The sequence below is a fragment of the Amia ocellicauda genome, chromosome 4 (assembly GCF_036373705.1).
Source record: "Amia ocellicauda isolate fAmiCal2 chromosome 4, fAmiCal2.hap1, whole genome shotgun sequence".
Classification (NCBI taxonomy): Eukaryota; Metazoa; Chordata; class Actinopteri; order Amiiformes; family Amiidae; genus Amia; species Amia ocellicauda.
The window spans coordinates 1,556,597-1,579,000 of record NC_089853.1 but is presented as its reverse complement, the minus strand read 5'-3'; the positions used below and the strand labels follow the sequence as shown (position 1 = coordinate 1,579,000).

The following is a 22,404-nucleotide window of genomic DNA, read 5'->3' as shown; positions in this document are numbered from 1 at the left end:
CGTCATACCGTCAAAAATGTGAAAAATACCGCGATATTGTATTTTGTCAATATCGCCCAGCCCTGCACACAGATACAATAACATTAAACACTGCATCTGTGTGGTGGGGTGAATGGAGTATGAAATCATAGAAAACAAAACAAAAAAAAAGGACTGGGAAGGTCTACATAAAAAAAAACGTGGTTTCCATATTGGTATGCCAGATCATTGACAAAATAGTAATGTAATTAAGAGCCTACTAATCACAGCATCAGAATCATCATAGCATACAATAAAAAATAAAATAAAACAGGCACAGGACTTATCCTCACTATAGCCTGATCAAATCATTAGTCTTGTCTTGGAGGAACTGATCCACTAGTGTCACAACTAATTTGAGCAGTGAAAATGTGACGTGGTGCCAAGTCTGTCATTACAGTCAAGTGAAAAGTTGGTCGTTGTCACTCGCAGATTATCCCGTAGATGGGAGTCATTCAAACTGGTTCTCAGCTGACTTTTGTTCAGAGTCACGAGAGAGAATGTCTGCTCACAAAGAACTGAGCATCCTCTTTGCGTGAGGTCTAAAATGAGCGAACCTGGTCTGGTCCAGGCTGCAGTAGAACTGCGCGACAGGGCGCTGCTGTGGGCGACAACGAAGCACGTCACCGCACTGCATGTCTATCAGTTCCAATTGCTGGTGGAAAAAAGTTACCTGGATAGAACGTTTTCACTTTAAACCACAATGCCTGGCGGCTGTTCCAACCACAGAGTACTCCAAGATGGAATAAATAAATAAAAATATATGCAACATAATATTTGGCTACATAAACCTAGTTAACCATTTGGTTGTATCTGGCCCCAGACCGTAGTTTAGACACCCCAGCTTTATAGAATCCTAGGTTCATCCTGATCCTAGCCCAGCCCAAAGCTTAACCCTCATTGGCTTAAAAAGTCAAAGTATAACCATTCTAGCCTTTACAATGCGTCCATAATAAAACTTAACTCTAAGCAGAGGCCAACCTTCAATCAAGACCAAAACATAACATTAGAGGTTAGGTTTGACACAGGGTACATTTTCGTGTCAAAAGTAAACACAGAAATATTAAACGCATGTGTTATAATTGCAATGGCATAAACTGCCATAAAGGGAGGAATAGTAAGTAATAGTAAGATATCGTGCATTTGCAAACAGGTGAAGCTTGCCTGCGACCTGCTTGGGAAAAAAAAAAAACACTGGTGAGTGAATTATGTATTCAAGCCAAGCCATCCTTTTCGCTTAACTCGGCTGTCTTGAGCTTTCTTGTGGCTTGTTGATGTGACAGCTCACTCTCTGAGGAGTGAACAAAAGACCACAGCATGCGCTTCATTAGTAACACTTTTCAAGCTAAAACTTTAACAAAAACTCTCTCCAAGGCCCAGTTTCCCTTTCCTTCTTCTGCAGCACAGGAAATTATTTTAATGTTGTCTTCATAATTTAAGATGTCAAGCCAACAAAATTAATTTCTGTAAAAATGTGCAAACTCATAAGACCACTGAAGACAGCTTAGAAGAAATGTAATGTTTTGCTTTCCCTAGTTAAAAATAAATGTTTTCCAGCTTAGTGCATATGTAAAAGATACAAAAATGGGGTCACTAACATATAAATATTATATATATACATATATACACACACACACACATACACATATACATACATACATATACATACATACACACACACACTTTTTTTTTTTACATGAGGATTGATTTGGTTTTAAATGAGATCCCATTTTCTCAAAGACGCATCCTTTTACCCAACAAACTGAAGTACAAACTCTCACAAAGCTATTAGAGTGCATTAGGCACCAATAAAATCATTGATGGTTTGTTTTCATTCTAGAACTCACCAGCATTTCTAGATCTTTTCATTTGGTTTTAATGTCTGTAGAATCACATCTAAGCCAGGGGATTTCTCTCCCTGGCATATTCTCTCTCCCTGCGTATGCACACCGTCCCACGCCAGATCAATCCCACTCCTTCTCCACAGGTGCTAAAAGGAGGAAAGCAGCCATCTGAGGAGGGGAATCTAAACATTCATCAGCTCGCAGACAAATGAGGCCCAGAGGACAGGAAGCAGTATGGGGGCAGCCAGCTGTGCAGTCACTGCACTGGAATACAATTGCTACAGTGACTGGGGTCTGAGCCTTGATTCAGATAGGAATCTCTGAATGCCTCTCCCCTGCCAAGGCACCGAACCATGACGCCAACCACGTACCACATCGTCCGAGTACAGTCAGGCTACTTACACAAGCACAAGCTGTGCCTGCCCTGTGATCCCACTGGCTCCGTGTCTACATTTCTCAGCAGGGCCATGGCTGGCTCAAAGGCTTTGGCCATCATCTGGAAGAGTGACTTCGGAGCCACCCGTTAGACTTATTCATCAGAGATTCAACACTACAGCACCTAAAGGGGCTAGCAAGGCACAAAAAGGACAACTAAGTGATTATATATACAGACAACAGTAATACATCTAACACCTCTATCAGCCCTAACTGCCGCCTTGATTTTATTACAAATCGACAAAGGTTAGTATTAAAAATCACAAACCCTGGACTCCAGATATGATGAGAGGGAAATTTGTGACCACTTATCTACTCTACAGTTTTACATTTTGTATGTCAGTTTCAAGTTTGCAACTGAAGGGATCTTCCTCAAATTGTATTTTATTAAAATGAGTCAAATGATAAGAGAAAGGGAGAAATCTGGATTATTTCAGAGGCTGATCTCAAGGTTTCCGTGTTGGCTAATAGGTGGAGGTTAGACAACATGGTCTATACTGCTCCATTTGAGCAGGCCTAAACTTATACTACGAGAGTTTCCCCCTTCCAGGAAACAAGAGCCGACAGCTTAGTCAGTGAGTCACCATGCTAGGGGAGAAGACTATGGTAGTAAAACATGTTACTTGAGGTTTCATTAGGCTCGACACTTACACACACTCGCACACCACCCCCAATGGCAATGCAACAAGACCCTCAGAAGGCTTCTGGGAATGTATTTTTGTCTGGAAGTCTGTGACTCATGTCAGACAGGCCGCTCAAGTAGAGAATGCATTACAGTACCGGGGAATTCAAGGGCAGCTAGAGAATCCCTTTAAGATCATAGCCAAAACTGTGACTCAGATTTATTGTCGGGGCCACCAATATGATCACCTGAGGAACATATATATATATATATATTTAAGTCAGTTGTAGTTGCAACAGATATATGGTATTCAATTTACGGAACTCTAAAGATGTGCTCGAGGAAAAAGAAAAAAAGGCATAAGTATCAATACAGCCCCGTTTGAAATAATACCAAAAACAGTGAGTTTCACACATTGAAAGAATGTCAATGCTTTGTTCAAGTAAAAGAAACCTACTGTAATCAGAGCTGTATGGAGATAAAATAATGAAAAACCATTTTGACTTTGATCCTCTATTCCACAATTGCATGTTTGTCATGGCTGGGGGTTTTGGTCCAATCTGAAAAAGGGCATCATCTAATATAACAAGAACCCTGTTGCAGAACATTTTCAAGGACTTGGGGTAAAGAGCAATTCGCATACGAGTTTTTATTGTAATGGAGCTTTAATAGAAAAACAAAAAAAGCAGCCATAACGTGAATTGATAATGTGCAGTAATTAACTTCTTTAAATGTAAGGATGCAGCATTCTAAACAACCAGGGGAAAACATAAATAAACTCTTACTATTGTCTTTCCATATGGGGAAATTCCTTTTAAATTTTATTTTGGCTGCAGTAAACCCTTTGCCAACAGAGCCCATAGAAAGAACAAACAATATCAGCTCAAGATCTTATCTCAGTCAGTTTGCAGCAAAGACAGGGGGTGGAATAATAGTGGTATTGTAGGCACCCACTACCACACAGCAGCTGAATGGCAGAATCTGTGAAATTTTATCTTCTGCTTAAAATACCACGGGGTCACATCTATTGACTGCTTGTCTACATCTTACTAAACAAAATGTTTTCTAATTTCCATAGGCAATGGAGGCTATGTTGCAGTGTATGAGGGCTTTCAACGGTGAATTTAACATTGGGGGATAGCTTGTTGAGCAGCAAAATATATGGTCCTCAGATCTACTTGTTCAGACAAGTTTAAAACACCAGCAGCACAACAGATATTTGAGAACAGCCCTTGTTGAAGTGAGCAAGCTTACTTAGCAAACAATTAGAGATTTATGACTGACAAGAGTAAATCAAATTTGGTAACCTCAACAACAAGCAAGCGAAGTAGAAGATCAATGTTTTATTACCCTTCATGACAGCAGACAAAGATAAAACAAGGATGCTTGCAGGCCAGACCTGTGCCTTTCCTTGGAAATAATGAGAAATAACCTGCGATCTCCCATAATGGGAAAGGAACTACAAATGTACAGAGAGTGACTGCAGAACTGTTGGAGTGATTCTTTCAAATAAGTCGGGAGGGCCAGTAAAAACGTTGTTACAACTGTAAGATTTTTACACTTGACCTTTACAACAATCTGTTCTCTCATTACAAATTGCATACTGCAATTGTGCAGTTCTTCGCACTGTACTGATCCTACAAAACATAATTGTATTTTTGCTTCAGCATTAAGACATCTTTACTTGTAAAGACTGTGAAACTCAGACATTTTAATTGTTAAAAATATATGAATTGTTAAAGATATTTAACATAAGGATAAGGCCTTCATTTGAATCTTTGTTGGAAAAATATTAAATCCCCCTACATAAAGATGGTGAAGTTTAGGTTAAAATAAAAATATATAACAGAATACAGTACAGCAGCATATATTCAGTTGCACTATATTACATTGTACCATCCCCTCTGCATTTTATATTTAAATATGACCTCTACAGCATTTTTAAAACTCACAAAATCATTATCCAAGTCAGGACAGATTCCAACATCATGACTGACATACAGAGCTCCTACAAAAACATTACCCAGAACAGTTTGTAGTTCCAGAGAGCTCATACTGACAATAGCTTTCAGAGTGCATGAGGGAAATATGCTGTTGACTAATATAATAAACACAGCTCACGTTCATTTACTGGCACATTGAATAAAATCACTCCTACAAATATCAAATAATGCAGGCGACATTATGCAGAAACAATCAATGGCCCGAATCAAGATTTTTTTTTTTTTTTCCAAAATACCTTATCATCTTAAATCTTGAGAAAAAAAAAAATATATATATCACACCGTGTGACATTAAACCTGTATGCCCTGGAGGAGCACCTGCTTTCAATGGTAAAAGACACGGTTCCTCAAAGATACCAGACTATCATATGTCATTGGAGTGACTCGTATGCCCTGGGCCTTCCTTCATCATCCGACGGTAGGTCGAAGCTTGAGCAATTTAGACCATACCTGGGCCAGGTTCCTCTCGGTCTTCCTCCAGAACCAAGCTCCGCATGCACTCGATCTCCCAGTCCTGCACCTCGGTGGTCCACAGAGCCGGCACCAGAGCGCTGTGGCGGGAGCTGAGGACATCAAAAGTGAAAATACAATTGATCACACAGCAAGACACAAAAACACAACACCAGAGCTTCATTCTATACTGGGCTCACCTAAGTTTAAAAAAAAAAAGTCAAAGATTTAATTTGGTAGCTCTTATGACCGTGTCAAACCTACTGCTGTTAAGTATTCTGGAGAATCCACCCATGTGGTTCTACAATCATATTATAAGCACTAACCCCATGGGAGCAGTTTTCCTCCCCCCCATTTCTTTTGGGTCCTTGTGCCAGACATCTACTCTAACACTCATGTGATGAACATCCAAAATTACTATTAACATAAATGTGTATATGTATACATAAACATTACCATTATTTTTTACATAACACCCCTTTGCTTAAGACGGACAATGCAGCATTACCAAAACTGCAGACTTGCTATCCCACTTTCCGCTCCCCCCATTTTTTATTTTTTATTTCAGCAAAACACAATATAGCCCCGAGAGGGCTTTACCATTCTCAATGCAAACAGCACGCATGTTAAATTGAAGGAGGGCCTACACCTTCAATAATAAATAAATACTATCTCTAAAGATGTTTCCAATAATAGGCTTATGTGAATGAAAGGCAGCATTGTTGCTGCAGAGCTCATATGCATCTATTCAGATGTCCTGATTCATCTTATTCAAAATACATTCACAAGAGGTGAGCCCTCTACTATGAGGGAGATAATGGATATAAAAGACATTGAAAATGAGGGCATAATGCTAAAGCTCCTTTTCTGAAGTTTCACCCTGTAGAAGCACTCAAACTCAACAGCTCAGTTTTGTTTTAAATCGATTCGTTTTATAACCTTGAACCCAGCCAGGAACCCGCACCCTTGTATTGTTCTTAATATTTCTCAGTATTACTTAAATCAGCTATACAACGCATTTATTCTCAGAAAATGTCTGACTTCACATTGGGAGGAAAAAAAAAAAAAAAACAGTCCAAGAACGGAGGCTATTTCACTGAGTAAATGTGAACCATCTTTAAAGACTGTAGTACATTAGTTGACAACAAGGAAGGCCTTAATAGTTGGTACAGTAGAAACCAAGCTTATTATCAATTGCACAGACATGTGGAGAGCTTCCAAACTTGGATGACGGTCACTAACAGAACCTTCTTTTGACGAGGCAGCTTCTCTGCACCATATCTATTTCCTGGAATACCTCAACACTTCTTGATGAGGCAAGTGCAAAAATCAACGAATTAACAGAAAGCTGGCAACACAGTTACCAAAGCTTTCTAAAGCCACATACTGTATACGGCTTTTCTGCTGAAAGACCCAGACAAATCTCATCTTTCTGTATTTAAGTACAAAACACTACACATTACTGTAAACAGACACCACTGTACTAAGCATCCCCAAGTATTGTAAAATTATAAAAATGGTATTAACTGCAGACACCTATTTTGCATTTCTGCAAATCCTTTAAAATATGCGGACTGTTCACTTAAACATTGTATGCGGTCTCAGGGAACCTCCAAAATAAAGCAAAGCATGGTGCTTTCAGAGAGGGTTACCTAGCACAAAGTAGCCACAAGTTAACAAATGAGCTGTCAAGTCTTCAAACAGAGCAGTGTGGCTGAGGGGAGAGCAGGGTGACGTGTTCTCGGAGGCGGCTATGGTGATGGCTTCAGACAAAAAAAAAAAAAAAAAAGATCAGCCCAACGGCCCGTCAAACCTCCGTCATTGTTGTCAAAAGGGAACAATTGACCTGTGCTGACAACCGCTGAAAGGCCACACTTTTGTGTCGAAAAATGACCAGATGGATGAAACATAAAGTACTTAATCAGCTTATTGTACAATAGTGCTTGACTTCTCCACTTGTCCAACAAATATTGGATTAGATATGAAACCTGTCACAGTACAGGTGGCGGGAAAGGGGTTAGGCAGACACCAATAGCCTGAAGTTCTCACACTAACACTTCTGTGCCCGATATACATGGATGGGAGTCCAAGTGAGCAGTTCAGACAAGCCTGCACTTCAGGGAAATCACAGATTAACAGACTATGTGAATAATAAAGTCTGCATGATGTTTTTATACATAATCAGGATAAATAACTAAAATAGCAATCTTATAAGCTTGCAAGCAACCTAAGAGTAGAATTAAAATAGAGTTTTAATACCTACCTGTTTTAATTAATTTAAAGAATCAAATCAGGATGCAACCTTTTTTTTTTTTTTTTTTACAGTGCTGATGCCAAATGATATTTAACATAGTATCGTGTTTGTTAATTCAGTTTTTATTACATTCTTTAAGAAAGAAGTAAGACTGTTTATTTTAAGTTTCATTTTGAGTCTGTCTGGGAATACCAAGACCTGCATGTTTGGTTTTCCACACTGCTTACCTGGTCTGTTAAAGTTGTAAGGCATGTAACCTTCCTAGTCTGATATGTAGGACAGAATTGTATAATCCAACAGAGAAGCCAAAATCTTTATCAAATCATTTAAAATGTACTTCTCCAATAGCATTGAAGTTATTTGCTTATATATTTTTTTACTTTAAATTGACCACAAGATGCAACATCCACCCACATCAACACACTGTTTTGACTAAACGACGCACCAGACAGAATACATCACCATGCATGTTTTTTTATTCCAGTGATTAATACAATTTTAACTATATAACAGACAAAACATCAAGAAGAGGATTTAAAACACACAAATAAATTTGATAACTTTTGTTGCTCTACCTCAAACCAACTATCTATCTATAGGTTTTCAGCCATAATATAAGTATCCTTTATCTTGTAATCAATACATGTAATGTCTTTTCTTTTCTCAAGGTTGTGAACATAGAAAACCTTTACATTAGAAGTCTGTTTAATACAAGAGAAATCTAAAAGCAGAAATGATTCATTCTTTAAACTACTATGGCACATACATACCATTAGGTCCAAAAATATTTGGACAGTGACACAATTGTCATCATTTTGGCTCTGTACACCACCAAAATAGATTTGAAAGGAAACAATATGTGCTTTAAGTGTAGACTTTCATCTTTGAGGGCAGTTACATTCAAATTGGGTGAACGCTGTACGAATTACACCCATTTTTATATGTGGTCCCCCCAATTTAAGGGTCTCAAAAGTATTTGGACAAACTAACAATCATGAATTAAATTGTGAGTTTCAATACTTGGTTGCAAATCCTTTGCAGTCAATGACTGCCTGAAATCTGAACCCATAGACATCACTAGATGCTGGGTTTCTTCCCTGGTAATGCTCTGTCAGGCCTGCACTGTAGCGGTCTTTAGTTCCTGCTTGTTCTTGGGGCATTTTGCCTTCATTTTTACCTCAGAAATCAAAACAAACCAATCAGAGAGATAGCAAAAACATTAGGTGTGGCCAATTTGGTACATTCTTAAAAAGAAAGAACACACTGGTGAGCTCAGGAACACCAAAAGGCCTGGAAGACCACGGACAACAACTGTGGTGGATGACAGAAGAATTCATTCCCTGGTGAAGAAAAACCCCTTCACAAGAGTTGGCCAGATCAAGAACACCCTCCAGAAGGTAGGCGCATCTGTGTCAAAGTCAAGAGAAGACTTCACCTTTGAAGTGAGTAAATACAGAGGGTTTACCACAATATGTAAACATCAAACAGGAAGACCAGATTAGTTTGCCAAAAAACTTCTAAAGAACCCTGTACAGTTCTGGAACAACTTCCTATGGACAGATGAGAACCCATCATTCTGGTACAAGTTGATCTGTAAGAGAAGAGTATGGAGAAGGGAAGGAGCTGCTCATGATCCGAAGCACACCAGCTCATCTCTGAAGCATGTTATGGCATGGGCATGTATGGCTGCCAAGGGAACTGGTTCCCTTGTATTTATTGATGATGTGACTGCTGTCAAAAGCAGCATGATGAATTCTGAAGTGTTTAGGGCTGTATTATCTGCTCAGATTCGGCCAAATGCTTCAAAACTCATTGGATGGTGCTTCACAGTGCAGATGGGCTGCTTTCGCAGTATGCTTCGGGTCATTGTCCAAGACTTTAAGGTGAAAAAGTGGAATGTTCTGCAATGGCCAAGTCAATCACCTGACCCGAATCCAATTGAGCAGCATTTCACTTGCTGAAGGCAAAACGCCCCAAGAACAAGCAGGAACTAAAGACACTGCAGTGCAGGCCTGGCAGAGCATCACCAGGGAAGAAACCCAGCATCTGGTGATGTCTATGGGTTCCAGACTTCAGCCAGACTGCAAAGGATTTGCAACCAAGTATTGAAACTCACAATTTAGTTCATGATTATGTTAGTTTGTCCAAATACTTTGCCACTAAAATTGGGACCACCAAATATAAAAATGGGTGTAATTCCTACACCATTCACCCAATTTTGATTAAAGATGAAAGTCTACACTTAAACCACATATTGATTGTTTCCTTTCAAATCCATTGTGGAAGCATACAGAGCCAAAATGATGACTATTGTGTCACTCTCCAAATATTAACGACCTAACTGTACGTGATCTATATATATATCTATATCTAACACACACAAATACATTGATAGTTATGGTAAAACTCATCAGAAATAGTGAGAGTCTTACAAATCACACAGCAATGCATTTGAAGTGCAGCATGTTGCATGTCATGAAGCCTGACAGCACACCCTATAGGTCTTGTGTCCACACTGACATCATGGATTTGAAGAATGAAGGGATGTCAATTGATTGGGTAGGGAGGAGCATGGATCTGAAATTAAATGTTTCCATTAAACACAGCAAAAGCTCTCTCAAACAAAAGTCAGTCAATTAGCCATGTTGAGTGATTATTCAGGTCTTATTATCTGCACCTCTCTTAAGTAGCATAGCACTTTTTATTGTGGTTCAGCATTCCAGGGTTGAAGAACATTGCAAAGTTGCTCCACAAATCCACCTCATAATCAATTTAAAACTTGCAGACAAAAACATTTACCAGAAAGTGAATGAGAAGATGTACAGCCAAAAACATGATATGGCAATGTGGATATAATTAACATCATATATATTTATCTTTAAACATTGATGTTGTTTATGAAAGCTATACATATTAGGACATGTGTTCATGTGTTAATGTGTGGGTGAAGGGAGCCCAGAATTAGCCGTGCTCTGAATTATGTTTGGTAATTTGTCTCCTGAAGGGCTTAACTGGTTTGCTATGATTCTGCAGTCCTTGAAGAAAAACACTATCCATCAGCATTCATGTATTGCAGGGTGTCTGGATGTGTACATACTATATTCCCATGCTCAGGCCTTGAGGTTATACCAGCTGTCATGACAAAATGGTACACAGAAGGCTTTGAAATGTCCAGACTGCCTGAGGACTAAGCAGACTTCCTGAAACAATTACAGTTCAACAGCACTGAACATATTAACTTCCAATTAGGGTTTATTCTGTTTTTCAAGGACACTTTGATGTACCTTTGGTTTTTCAACATCTGGAGAACATGAACTAAAACAAGTGGACTGTACTCCTCTCCCCCCCTTCAACCCATTATCAGATCTAGAAAATATCCTTGCAGTGAACTAATGTAGATTAACACAGGCATTTTGAAACCTTCTTAAAACTATGCATTACCTAGGCTTTCATAAAAATGTTATTTTTAATTTGAGTTCAAGGGTCCTTGATCTCTTATATTAGACTATAATATTAATTGTTTGGTTTAATGTCCTTAGAAAAACAAATGTGAATTACAGGAACGAGGGAATTTTATTCCATTTGACAAAACCAACTTACCCATATTATTTTATTGTATTTATGCATTTTATTTTGCTGTACGTTTGTTGTATGTTTACCAGTCTGTAAAGCGCTCTGTGGCTACCCTGCGAAGGGCGCTATACAGATAAAAATTGATTGATTGATTGATTGATATTTAAGTTTCTACTTAAATCAAAAACAGATTTGCTATCAGTCTGCACCTTACATCAGGTTTCATGGATTAAACACAAATCCCCTCACTTCAAAGTTATGTTTTCCCTCCCTATCCTTGATATACAACTTCCTGCTTTGCAGCATTTCTCTTAGGGCAAGAGCAGTTGCTAAGCATAAATTAATCCTAGATTCTGAAACAGAAAAAACACTTAGATAAAATAATACATGAGGTTTGGTAATGCAGCTATCTATTTCTACAGCATTTAGTAAGAGCCCGTGTTTCAGTAGCACAAATGGTTCGTTAATATTTTCTTTGAAGCCATTTCAAAGAGGTTTTATTTTTGCTTTACCAAGACAGCAATGCAATTTCTTTTCAAAGCACTAGTTTGTCCAGATGGCAATCTCTGCTGCATATCTGCAGTGCCATGCTCGTGGCCTGCCAGATAACACCAGCATGAGCATCCAGTGATTATAGGTCACAGATGAAGCACACATGCAGAATGCTGCCCGTGTCTTAAAAATAAAACAACATATGGATAAACAGGACTGGAAACTGCAAAATGCATCATAATAGAGGATTAGTGTAGGAGTTAGCACAGGGGGTCACAAGTCAGGTTTGAGTCACCATACAGGAAGAGATGGATTGTTCATATAATAAATTGAACAATCCATGAAAAAGCTACTTGTGCGATTCTCTTTTTTGTAATTCTTGAGCTGTGAAGTCATGAAGTTGTGCTCAGCAGAGCAGAAAGGTGAACAGGGGCCTAATCAGTGAAAGCAAGGAGGCCTCCTCATGTATGGCTTTATAAGCAACCTGAGGGCAAGGCCTGCTAAAGGGAGCATGGCACCGTTTCCACAGCAACGTCCCCACCCACTAACCGAAACCACGGGATAATAAAAGGACCTCCGCACAAACAACACTGAATAACTCCGACGTGCGAGTGTGACCATGTTTTCTGTCAACTTAAAATCAACTGAGAAGGCTACACTCAGTGATTTATAAGACACAGGGTGAGCCAGAAAGGGCAAGAGCAAGTTCTTTTTTTTTCAACTCCTAGCAAGAAATTAGAAATGCATCAGCAACTACTACAAAACAAAGCAAGCCAGAATAAAACCGGAAACCAGCTCAAACAATGAAAGAGAATAAAACGGCTTAAGTATCAAGTTACTGGACAGTGTCCGTGCCAGCACAACCTCCTTTGTTACCACAGGCTACCAAGGTAACAGTAAAGAATAAACTAAAAATTCTGTCTCGTGCCAGCATAAGACTGATTGACTTGATGTGCATATTCAAGCTCAGTGCTTTCAGTAGCGATTACAACCCATGCACCCATAAAAGCCACAATTAAATCAAATGGTTCTGCTGTATTTGTGCTTGGATGTTGTAATTTAAATGTTCTTGTTCACTCAGCACCTTGGATGTACAGTGTATCGCAATAACATTTGAACAATAAGCACATTTATTTGGTTACTGTAACAAAATCTGTAAGTTTGCATTAAAACATTTAGCAAATGACAGAACAATCCTGTCACCCTAAATCAGTTTAACAGTGCAGTTGTTGAATGGGGGAAAGACTGTTGCAAAACAACAGCCATTGTAGTTCAGTTTTACAGGTCAGGTGTGTAAAATTCTTCAGACAGTAGAAAGAGCAATGAATGTATTAGAAAACACAAATCCACAAAGCAGATGGAAGAAGAGGTTAATAAAAGTCTGTAACAGCGCAGCCAAAACTGGGGCCTTGCACCAAAAAAAAGTGGCCAAGCAACTTTCATTTCTTCTCTTCTCATCACATCTGGAGAATACCCGATACTAATCAAGTCAGGTTAACTGATTTCGCATTCCATTCTAAAGCGGAAACAAAAGGCCCCGTTTACAGAAGGCTTAAACGAGCTCGAACCACGCCACACGTTTTTACAAATGCCAGCTTTCCCCTCGTTTTTTCCTCTTTCATGGTTGTGTGCCCAACAAAGGCCTAATTCATACATTATTAAATCTGTATGCAGGAAGCTAAATAAATGAAGACTCACACATCAACAGGCACCCTGAGCAGTGTGGGCAGCAGCAGAGACACGTCTGACATGTGCAGCAGCCGAGACTCCAGCAGTTGGAGGATGCACAGCCCCGTGCGGAAAACAGCCGAGACGCCTGCAGAAATGAGAGGAAGCAGAAAAGTGCCCCGGTCAAGCCATTAGGTCAAGAAGAAAAGTGAGCTGAAGTGGGCTCCAGCAGGTATTCACAACTTTTCACAGAGACAACTTTAAGAGAAAAAAGAAAAACCCATCCTATTGCAGAATTTGTTTATTCTGCTTGTCCTCATTTCCAACTAACTTGGGAATAATTCTGCCATTAAGGTGTTCTTCTTTGAAATCTGTGACCCAAAATACTTAATTGAAAGTCAACAATCAAAAGTGTTCCGTGCATCTCCTTTGAGACTGACATACGAAACTCAACATATGATCGCTTTGCACCAAAACAAAACCCTTCAGCAATAGAGGAATCGCAATGGCATCAACACACACATAGACTCCCTAATAAACATTATTCACTCTGCTTTTAAGTGCTCTCCATTAGTACATTAGTACATAATCAGCTGTGGCAGCTTTTGACAGTAAAAATAAACTCAATGCATTAAAACATGTTAATGGAACTATTTTTTTGTTTTAATATATTCAAGTAAACATTAATAATAGATTTTATTCAGGAAGTGGGACATGAGATTTACATCAAATAAAGCACAGTGTGCAATTCTGACTTTAATTGTCTTAGATTCGTTATCATAATGACAATCCACTTTCCCGATTTTATTTCAGGGGCTCTTTTATAGCAAGGGTATTAATCACAGATATTTTTCAGTTTTCGTATTCTGCCACCCAGGTGTTAATTCTAAGAAAGCGGTGAGGCGTTACAAATATGCCGAGCAAAGGAACCATTGTTCTTTACACAGGACAAAGGCCAGCAGTGAGGCAGCACTGCAGCGGCACTTAGCAAGCTTTCTAAATCCAATTTTTCAGCTATAGCAGGCTAACCACAGGGTCCATAGGAAAGTTTTAAAACCTCAGGTCTTTGCTTTCTTTCTGTTTTGTAATTTTAGGGTGTACAAAGAAAGACAAAACAGTTGTAACCTCATATTCGTCTGCAAAAAAAGTGTTTCATGGGAACAGATATTTAAATTAGTATTTAGACTTTAACTGTTAATGTATAATTTGGTTTTGACAAGACAGCCTTCATCAGCAGTGGCCATTTGTAGGCCCTTAATTAAGTTTTACCAGGATCTTTTTCCAACGAGACCTCATCAGATTTCCAGCCATTTCAATGTATTGTTGTGGTTGTCATTTTTTGCTTTGAGGTCATATTAGTGCCAAAGCATTTCTTATTGAATATCCAAGTCTGCTGACCTAAATAGGATTTTAACCAAGCCTTCGCAAGAAAAATACCTTATAAGAAACAGGTTAGTTTAACAATTTATTTCTTGAAGATTATTAAAGGAACACATGCTTCTGTACTTTAATCAAAAGTATAAACATTTTCAATTGTTTATCTAAAATCTGTATTGATTCACTGAAAGCACAAGACTGCTTATTTTATTTTAACAGGCTACAGCTGGATCCAAACAGCCTCAGCCCACTTCCCCTCTCTCAGCTTTTCTCAGGCTTCCGATGATTGTTTTGAGGGGGAAGTCAAATGCATAGACCCCACTTAGAGGGACACTACAAAAGAAAACCCGTCATCCCAGAAGATCCCTCTATCAATGAGAAATAGATGATTGATAGAAAATGAGAAAACAGTCTATCAGAATGATTTGCTTACTGATGTGTGACACACATTGCATGGGATCCTTTGTGAGCCACAGATAAATATCTATGGGTCTTTTGTTGAAAGAGTCCTGAATCAGTCCTCTTCCAGGGCTTTCACAAGAACTTCCTACAAGGAACCACATTCAGCATAAATTACCTTAAAAAGGTACTCTGAATGGGAAGAACGCCCAAGACTGTCAGCAGGTAGCACAGCCCTAAAAAGCCATACCTCATACAAACAGACTACGCACAAAGCCTGGCTTATAAATCTACTTCATAAACTGATGCCCAAGTATATTTGAATGCTTTCACAGCACTGAGTCTACAGATATTTTTTTGTTATATACTCTGGTTATAAGTAATGCATCTTCCTTTAAGTTCATGTTTTTAGTTTAAGCTGACAAAATGTCTAAACATTTGTTCCTCATGGCAACTACACAAAGGAGAAAGTGATAATTAGCAGGTCTCAAAAGGCCCAAAACCAACACACTGGGTGCAAATAAGTCAGTTAATGTTCAATTCAAACAAATCGATGGAACCGATCCCTCAAAACCCATCCAGCTTATGTTAAGACAGCATTTTAAAAGAATAAAAAAGCATTTATTCCTCAGAAGTGCATACAAGATCCATCTGTGTACATTTATTAATATGAGGATTTGGGAATATCTTTCAAATCTCTAGGGTCACATACAGTACAGCATTACTCAAGTCTTTTGATACATTTGGTTATTTTGGATCAGAACATTCAGCCAAAAAAAAAGGTTAAGTTGAAATATAATGGCTGTACATAACACTCGTGGGTCTGTTGTATAATTTCCAATTTAAACATACTCCATGTAGGTTTCAATCAAATCATTTCAATGAAACATGTGCTCCAGACATCATGCAGAGTAAATGACCAACAGTGTAAACATTTAAAGAACCCCGAATGACCGTTTGACCCATTTGTTTCTGCGGATATTCCAGAAATGCCAGATAGGCCATCTCCAATCTGCAAAATACTGCACTTCTGCAAAGGTCAAGAGGAGCAGTGCTGCATTGTCACAAAGGTCAGGCCCTTGAGAAAGTAACATTTGGGAGGCTAACCACAGCTTGTTAGCAAATGCCGGTAGTTACTTATTGTAATAAGGTTAGACTTTGAAGGTCCTATGGACACTTTCCCCATGAAACTTTCTTCTTGACCACAAATGTATTGGCACTCTGAGAAGGTTTCAGATTCTGGAATGGAGTTGGACGATTTAAAAATATGAAGATCCATATCTCAACCGGAGGACTTTAAAGCGTCTTGCTGCATCACTTGACGCCCTGCAATGATCTCCACAGTGGGCTTATACGATGGTGTGGATTTCTGAATCATTTGGAGATTACAGCTAGTGGGAAGTTCTGTTCTTACCATGTAGCATGATGAGGTCCCACACAGCCAGCACAGAGTCCCAACAAGGCAAGGATGTGAATAAGGTGAGAAACCAGGGCATCACATAGTGCAAGGATGATACTCCAAGGTCTTCCTGTTTTTGTTGGAATAAACAAAAGCTTCATTACTTTAAATAGAACTTAAAAGCCTTAGAGAATGATTAGGGCTGATTTCACAGATCCAGGTTAGCAGTAAAATGTAGGGCACAAACTATATTAATTTAGACCAGAAATGAAACTGGGACATTAAAATTGTCCACAGAAGTTGTTATAAGCCTCTTGGGTTTAGCTATCCCCAAACATGTTGATTTTCCACAGCAGCATGTCTCGCAGAACGAGTCAAAGCTAAGGGGAATTAAACCCCTTAAGAAACAGTCAACCATCACAAATTAAAGAAACAGCTTTCATGGGATAAACGTCTATTCTGGTGGCGAGCTTAAGCTGTATTTCAAGCAGTATCTCGCTAAAACCACAGCTTCATGGAATAAATCAGGGACATGACGGGGCCCACTGATGTATACAAGACTTTAAACATTCCACATAAATGAATCAGTGGCTTCTGAGAAGTGATATAATCGTTTTGTTTTGTTTGTGTAATTTGCCCTTTACTAGCATAATACAAGTGAGAAGATACCAAAGGAGTCACTCACACCCATTGACTTTTGGTTTCCTAATGCCGTCCCCCCTGCCCCCCTTCGGGTGATTCTCAAAGTGTGAAAGATCATTTCAACACTTACCCTTTTAATTTCTGCGACACTTATGGGTGACGTGCAACTAGAGTTTGAATAAATATGACCATTGCTACATCAGATTCACTTTAATAAAATTAAGCTTGTTTTTCAGTCTTTTGTGACCCCTATTAGGATAACTTGCAGTTACTGCTTTCCGTTCTAGTTTATTTTGCTATTCCAGTGCAGATCACAATGTTCTTGCACTACAATGTTTTCATAAGAACAATTTGACCATTAGCCAGAAACAGGGTACAAACTGATTATGGTAAATAGCTTTTGGAACATTTGCAGTAAATGCCTTCTGTGTCTCCGGGGTGAGTCGCTGAGTAAACAAAAGGGCACCACAGCTCTGCTTGCTACAACTGAGTCCAGGAAAAGGCTGCATCGTTAAGTAAGATGCACATTCAAATATCTTAACTGGTTAGGCTGCAGTTCTGCCTCTGGGTAACACAAAACAAAGCACTTGTGCCATCATCACAAGAGGCATTAAATGACAAAAAGACATTCCCTTTAATCACACATACAATCTCAGGGTAGAATGAGGCCACATGAGGTAAGCCAATTCAAATGCCATCAATTAGGTTAGTGACTCATTATTTGTCAATACATTTGGAGCAAGTCCTCAGCTGCAGTTTTTTTTATTGCATTATAGCCCCTTTATGTAAAATATCATATTGCAAATACACATAGATTTCACTCATTGATGATTATAAATATTATATAAACCAAGAAGAGCGACCAAATCCTTCAAAGCCATACTTCTGGATAGGAATGTTTATAGCATCCACTCCACAGAAATGTTACACATAAAGTACTGGATATCTTGAGCATGCACTGTGTCGAAACAGGGAAGTCCTGCTCTCCACTACTTACAATGTGCCGAGAAAGTCTAGGCATCCTGTGCTTGAGGAGCTGGTGAAACACTCTGGCATTGTACTGGATCCTGAAAAACACCACCACCAATGAACACAGATTTTAGGTTTTGGATTTAGTGTTTTTGAAAGACACAAGGACCTTAACTTAACTTGCATGAGGAAGATCAGTACATTTTTTTTCTATTAATCTAATTTGTTTCAGACTGCCAAGTTGAGTCTCGCATGCCATTTTTGCATGTACACCAAAATGCATCTGAATGGAGGGTCTTCTTCGAGAGAAGATATATAGATATACATTATATTTTCTTATTTTTTGTCCTTAATGATGCTCTGCAATGCAGTAATGTCAGTACATCAGCAGAGGCATTTGCAGTGAAGTGACGTGAACTCACTTATCCAATGAATGATCAAAGAATCCTGATAAATATTTAGGCGTTTCTAACAAAGCAACAAGAGCCCAAAACGCCTCTTCTTCAGACAGGTTCATCAGGAGCACAGCAGCTAGGTAGGACATTCCTGCCAACAAAACAGAGGGAACAATCATGATTACGATGCACCTTTGTCCACTTTGTAATATGATTGTTATAAAGATATGGCACAGAGATAGTAATACAACACAAATAGTACTGCCTTTATTCTATACAATTTAGCCTATACAATATTTTACAGGAAGAGCCCGCCTTACACAAGGTTTTACATTTCACCATTTTAAAAGTAGAAAGATAAGCGTTCAGCGATTCCTTACATCTCTTTCCAAGTTGTGTGCAGCCAAGGCCACTTCATGTGAAAGCCTGTCACAGCCCACCAGTTCGTACATTATACACCACTGCCCACTTCTGGTGGAAAAGTGAAACTAATTTCCACTGTCCAAACAGTCCCACCATTACCTAACTTAAGTGCTACCGTCCCTAAACCCACAATACATTAATTTTATCCTTAACTGGAGTGTTATTTCCCCACAGCATATTCAAACACTAATCAAACCAACATCTTCAGTACAAATTGATCATTTCTCACAGTGGTAGAAACTGCCAGCCAGTCAGATAAAATCCTAAATTGTTGTAAATGCTTGATACAGGCTAGCAGATCATTCTGCTACATAACACTTTATTATATTCATTTGTTTTTTATTTAAGCTATACAATAGTTTTGGATTCTGAAATAAAGACATATAATAGTGCTGGTTATGTAGTAAATCTTTCACAGTAACTAGATTTCTGTATTAGGATATCCTTCATTGCTTCCATATGTCAGGATATTTACTTCAAATAATTGTGAACCTATAGGACTAACAAATTAGAGCCACAGAACTGACACAGATAAAATGATGTATCCATGATTAATCACCACCCTCACCTTGGCTGTACCCTGTCTGGGGATTATACCTTGCGTACGCCGTGAGGACACGGAAGAGCTTGGCTTGTCCTTCAATCGCTTCGGGGGTGTCACCCATCAAGGAGCGATGTGTAGGAAATGACCTTTCTGCAAAGAAGCAGAGTTAGTTATACCTGGACCACACCATCTTCTAAACAGGTTTCAACACCCCCCTCTACCTCACTGCAGCAGGAAAATAACAACTAACACATTTACTCAAGGTGCGAAGATGTCTATCTTGGGATTAGGTGATATATTGATTAAGAAAAGGTGAAAGAAAAAAGGCTTTAAAAGTAATACAGAGGTGAAAAGTATTACAGCTGTAGGAAACTAACAGAGCAGGTTTCCTTCATCTCAGGGGGAACATTCCTGCAAACTGAGGGGCATGTCTGAGGGGACAGCTCTCCAATATTAGATTGGACTTGATCACTGTGCCCCTCTCAGCAAGACATCTTGTTTTCTTAAACACACACCAGGCTTTCCAAGTTTGCAACTCATTTATCATAACATTTTTACTGAAAAAATAAAAAGCCAAGAAACAATGTTAAAGCTGAATAAGGTTTAAGCCAATTCCACATAAGACGAGAGGTGCACATTTCCTTTCGGGGATTTGTATTTTTTAAGAGGGATATTGAATTCTTGATGTGCAACAAGATTCCATTTTATCATTTGACAAATGAATTACAATTAACTTAAAATGCCAAACCTTCCCTTTGCATTTAAGGATTCAGAATTTCAAAAGGATACTCACGCAGATCAAGAGCGATTTGCTTGAAAACGACAAGATCGCTGCTGCAAAGCTCAGACACATGCCTGGGTTGAGAGCTGTCCTTCATGTGTCCCATTTCATTCTCAGCTTCACTCAGAATGGAGATGGCAGAATGGATATTATATTCACTCACACCAAGGTCAACGAGGTTCTTCCTAATTTCCTTGAGACAGTTCTAGAAAAGAAAAAATACAAAATGTACATACCATTTTAAATACAGTGCCAGAATGTGATTATTTATTTCCTCTACTATAGTGAAAAGCTTTTGAGAAATGTTCAGGCTTCTGTGAATGTGTGCTCCAGGTTTTTTTAAATGCAATCTTCTTGCCATGGACATACAGTGAGATCTACAGTGAGAAGTGGAATCTAAAAGACTCGTGAGCACTGATTTTTTTTTTTTTATGACAATCATACATTAAGATATCCATCACAATGTACTAGTTTATGGTGTATTAACAAGAGGGCAGTTTTTAGTTTTTACTAAAGTTTCAAGTAAAAATACTTATTTTCTTAGGAAGACAATTATTCATTTTATTTTTAAAACTTTGGCATGAATCCATCAATTTCCTTAACTGAATGATTTGATTAATATATCAAACAAAACAAAATTAAGGTTCAAAGTATATCTGAAGACTACGGTGTCTCCGATAGAATTGTAAAGCTGCACTGATGACATGCAAAATCCTGTTTTGTGGTTTTATGTGTTACTCAAATAAAGGTTAGGCCTAGATCCTGTGAAGATAACATCAAATAAGATTGAATGAGAGTTGGATCTCCTTGGGACACTTAATGTACATATTAGGTCTAGCATACAGGTATGCTGCAAACCTTTTGTGGTCTCCAGAGATGGGAACATAAGCATTAATCTCTTATCCTAAACTTAAAAAAATAAAAATAAATTTATTGTATATAGAATAGTCTTAGAAAAGACAGGCAGGTGTGAACACCCCATCAGCTCTGGGAGTTAAAATGGATGGTTCAATTGTGCATTTACAACAACATATTGCAAGTCTGCAATAAAACATAAGAAAGCAAGACAATAACACAGACATTAATGTACCTGATAATTAAACGAATTGGCTTCCTGCATAGAGTGGATATTCAATAGGCACTTCCATACACGACCACGTAATTCTGGTGGAATGCCCATTTTAATATATCGTTCAATCTGAAAAACAAATCGTTAAATATACATAACAATCACGTGGACAAAAACACTACTATATATCAATGGCTTAAATCTGTGCTTTAGCAAACAACCACCATAATATTACACAATTTAAAAGTCCATAAATATTACTGAAAGATTCCTTCCATTTTCAATCTTATGGAACTCACTTATCAGCGAATACCAAAACTCCAACAGAGATTATAGCACAAGAACAGTGTATTCACGAAAGCAACTACTATTGTCTTCTTTGAATATTCATTCTGCAACTGTGATGGGTCTAATCAGTGAAATCCAGTAAAACATGGTGGGGTTTACATCTCTATAACAAGTCACCTGGCTTCTGCAGATAAAACTAGATCCATTCCAGTAGCTGAGCAGGTCACACAGCTCTCTCGCCTTCACCGAGTCTGCTGTGGGGCAGCTGTCGAAATACAATCCCAGCATGAAATGGACTGCAGTCACATGGCCGCAGTACCCTCGTCAACCGGAGCTTCTACCGGAGTGTGTAACGAATCGCTTGGCACCCAATAACGGGATTGGGTCACAGAGGTCCCGACCGGCTGGGGATCCCAGATATAGACTATAATGTACTGGATTGTGCAGTCTGTAGTGCACTAAGTTGTATCGCAGAAGTTACTTATTTGTAAAGCATATTTTGCAGTTGTGGCAGACTACACTTTAGTATGTTCAGTCTGTGCGGGTAGTATTATTTTTATTTTATGGGCTATAATTACATAATGTGTGATATTAATAGCAGGTAAGCAACTTATAAATCACAAGCAAGCTATGATGTATGAGGCACAATCATTACATGACGTTACACATTTCCTGCACTAAGTCACTGATTAATAGCCGGAGTGCAGTCTCCTGTTGTTGTTGGTTCGTTTTTACTTCCGCGAAATGGTAAAAAAAACA

At 38.6% G+C, this 22,404-nt stretch overlaps 1 protein-coding gene across 4 annotated transcripts in view; it reads right to left on the bottom strand.

The window, feature by feature from the left end:
- The window catches only part of LOC136747540 (carabin), a 75,637-nt gene that overhangs the window by 52,470 nt on the left and 763 nt on the right, over positions 1–22,404 (bottom strand). For 3 of the 4 annotated variants that reach the window (XM_066700425.1, XM_066700426.1, XM_066700424.1), the window contains exons 2-10: positions 21,823–21,910; positions 21,379–21,486; positions 20,301–20,493; positions 19,532–19,657; positions 18,568–18,691; positions 18,174–18,243; positions 16,550–16,664; positions 13,390–13,507; positions 5,373–5,485 (exon numbers count right to left, since the gene is read on the bottom strand). In XM_066700425.1, the coding sequence (XP_066556522.1) occupies positions 5,373–5,485; positions 13,390–13,507; positions 16,550–16,664; positions 18,174–18,243; positions 18,568–18,691; positions 19,532–19,657; positions 20,301–20,493; positions 21,379–21,486; positions 21,823–21,910 (1,055 nt within the window). The remainder of the gene's footprint in view (positions 1–5,372; positions 5,486–13,389; positions 13,508–16,549; positions 16,665–18,173; positions 18,244–18,567; positions 18,692–19,531; positions 19,658–20,300; positions 20,494–21,378; positions 21,487–21,822; positions 21,911–22,404) is intronic. The other variant, XM_066700427.1, reaches the window with a different exon arrangement.